The following is a 2,864-nucleotide window of genomic DNA, read 5'->3' on the forward strand; positions in this document are numbered from 1 at the left end:
ATATATATATATCTACATATATATATTCATTTTAATATACTCATTTTTAAATTGGAATCCTTATTTGTGTTCAGTGTCCAGAATGACTTCACATATGATACTAAAAGTGGCTACTATGCATGTTTGATCCTTTGTTTCATAAAGTGCTAAGTCTGATTTGGAAGTATGAATTTTTTTTTTTATTTCTAGAAAGCATGAGATGGTTATTGTTTGAAGTTTTTAGTCATTGGGTGTTTTGCTCTTTGTTATAACTACTTTTTAAAATTCTGTATTATTTTGAAATTTATGTGTATTCTTTCTATCCATACCTTAAATATTGCTATGTATAAATGTATCTATAATGACTTTGCTTAATGAGTTATTGAAAATACTGTGTACATAATATCATTTGTCTCTATTATGTTTTAAAATATATTCATATTGATTTATATAACTCAAACATGCTTATGCATTCTACTGATAAATACCAGATTGTTTCCATGAAATTGATAGTTTTTTGAGCTGACTATTAAGAAGAAAACAGTTACATCACATATATATATTAAGTTTATAAATGTCTGTTTTTACACTTGCAGTTAAAAACAGAAATAGTTGGCTTTAAGTCATCTCTTTATAAGCACCAGATGAATAGTGTTTCGGACAAGGAGGACAGGTGCATTGGCTGCTGTGAGGCAGAGAAGTTGATGGTTTCTGAATTGAGGTATACTTTTCAATTGTTTTATAAGCTTCTTTTTAAGATTTATTTTTTATTTTATGTGTGTGAATACCCTGTAGGTGTCTTCCAACACACCAGAAGAGGGCATTATTTCCTATTACACATGGTTGTGAGCCACAGTGTGGTTGCTGGGAATTTGAACTCAGGACCTCTGGAAGAGCAGTCAGTATTTTTAACCACTGAGCCATCTCTCCAGCCCCATTTCTCCCTTCTTTCCTTCCTTCCTTCTTCCCTCCCTTCCTTCCTTCCTTCCTTCCTTCTTTCCTTCCTTTCTTTTTTTATGCTTTTCAATTTTTAAAGTTACAGTAAATTGAATGTTTTGTTGGTCTTTAAATTAAGGTGGTTTGTTGATTAGTTTAAAAAATTATAAGAAATTCCAGAGAATCTTATAAAAATACTGGCTACCCAAGTTAAAATTGATTCTTTTTGTGTGTGTGGTTGTTTCAAATCTATTCTAAACAACAAAATAAAAAAATAAAAGTTGTAAAGTCCCATGTGAAGGTTCCTTTGATATGAATTCTTTGAAGTCAAATATATAGGTTGTAGAGTATTTATATTTTCAATTTTAGTAGCTTTTATTATGTTTTTAAAGTGGCTGAAGCAGTTTATAGTTCAACTAGTGGCTTGTGAGAACTTTTGTGTCTTAGCTAGGGCATGATGATGCATGCCTTTAATCCCAGAAATTGAGAAGCAAGGCAATCAGATCTCTGAGTTCAAGGCCAGCCTGGTCTACAGAGCAAGTTCCAGGACAAGGGCTACAGAGAAACACTGTCTTGAAAAAGAAAAACAGAAACAAAATCTTTTTATTTTTTTTACACTCCAGATTTTATTCCCGCTCCCCGCTCCCCTCCCTGGTGTTCTACATCTCATACCTCCTCCTGACCCCCCTCTCTCCATGAGGATGTTCCTACCCCCAACCCCACCTGACTAATAAACTCCTCCAGTCTCTTGAGGGTTAGGTGCATCATCTCTGAATGAACACAGACCCAGCAGTCCTCTACTGTATATGTGTTGGGGCCTCCTATCAGCTGGTGTATGCTGCCTGTTTGGTGGTCCAGTGTTAGATAGATCTCAGGGGTCCAGATTAATTGAGACTGTTGGTCCTCCTACAGGGTTGCCCTCCTCCTCAGCTTCTTTCTGCCTTTCTTTAATTCAAGCACAGGGTTCATCAGTTTCTGTCCATTGGTTGGGTGCAAATATCTGCCCTTTCAGCTGCTTGTTGGGTCTTCTGGAGTGCAGTCATGCTAGGTCCCTTTTTGTGAGGGCTCCATAGCCTCAGTAATAGCATCAGGCCTTGGGACCTCCCCTTGAGCTGGATCCCACTTTGGGCCTGTTGTTGGACCTTCTTTTCCTCAGGCTTCTCTCCATTTCCATCCCTGTAGCTCTTTCAGACAGGAACAATTATGGGTCAGAGTTTTGACTGTGGGATGGCCCCCCTCTCCCTCATTTGATACCTGTCTTTCTGCTAGAGATGGGCTCTATAAATTCCCTCTGCCTACTTATTTTCAGTCATTCCTCTCCCTACTGTCAGGCGTTTCATCTACGGTCCCTCCCTTTGAGTTCTGAGAGGCTCTTACCTCCCAGGTCTCTGGTGTGTTCTAGGGGGTCCCCCAGCCTCCTACCTCCTGAAGTTGCCTGTTTCCATTCTTTCTGCTGACCCTCAGGGCTTCAGTCGTTTTCCCTCACCCAATACCAGATTAGGTTCCTCTCTCCCTCCCCACCCCCATCCACTTTTCCTCCTAGGTCCCTCCCTCCTCCCCACTTGTGATTGCTTTCTTCTCCCTCCCAAGTGGGACTGAGGTGTCCTATTTAGGCCCTTCAGCTTGTTGACCTTTTTGAGTTCTGTGGACTGTATCTTGGGTATTCTGTACTTTTTTTTTTTTTTTTTTTTTTTTTTTTTTTTTTTTTTTTTTTTTTTTGCTAGTAGCCACTTATTAGTGAGTACATGCCATGCACGTCCTTTTGGGTCTGAGTGATCTCACTCAGGATATTTTCTAGTTCCATCCATTTGCCTTCAAAACTCAGTATGAGCTGGGCGGTGGTCACCTTTTATCCCAGCACTTGGGAGGCAGAGGCAGGCCAATTTCTGAGTTCAAGGTCAGCCTGGTCTACAGAGTGAGTTCCAGGACAGCCAGGGCTACACAGAGAA

General features: G+C 39.6%; 1 protein-coding gene across 10 annotated transcripts in view; it reads left to right on the forward strand.

The window, feature by feature from the left end:
• Positions 1 to 2,864, forward strand: part of Ccdc18 (coiled-coil domain containing 18) — a 120,667-nt gene that overhangs the window by 39,321 nt on the left and 78,482 nt on the right. For all 10 annotated transcript variants that reach the window (XM_031337227.1, XM_031337231.1, XM_031337230.1 and 7 more), the window contains one exon: positions 576 to 700. In XM_031337227.1, the coding sequence (XP_031193087.1) occupies positions 576 to 700 (125 nt within the window). The remainder of the gene's footprint in view (positions 1 to 575; positions 701 to 2,864) is intronic.

This window comes from Mastomys coucha, unplaced genomic scaffold (genome assembly GCF_008632895.1).
Source record: "Mastomys coucha isolate ucsf_1 unplaced genomic scaffold, UCSF_Mcou_1 pScaffold22, whole genome shotgun sequence".
Classification (NCBI taxonomy): Eukaryota; Metazoa; Chordata; class Mammalia; order Rodentia; family Muridae; genus Mastomys; species Mastomys coucha.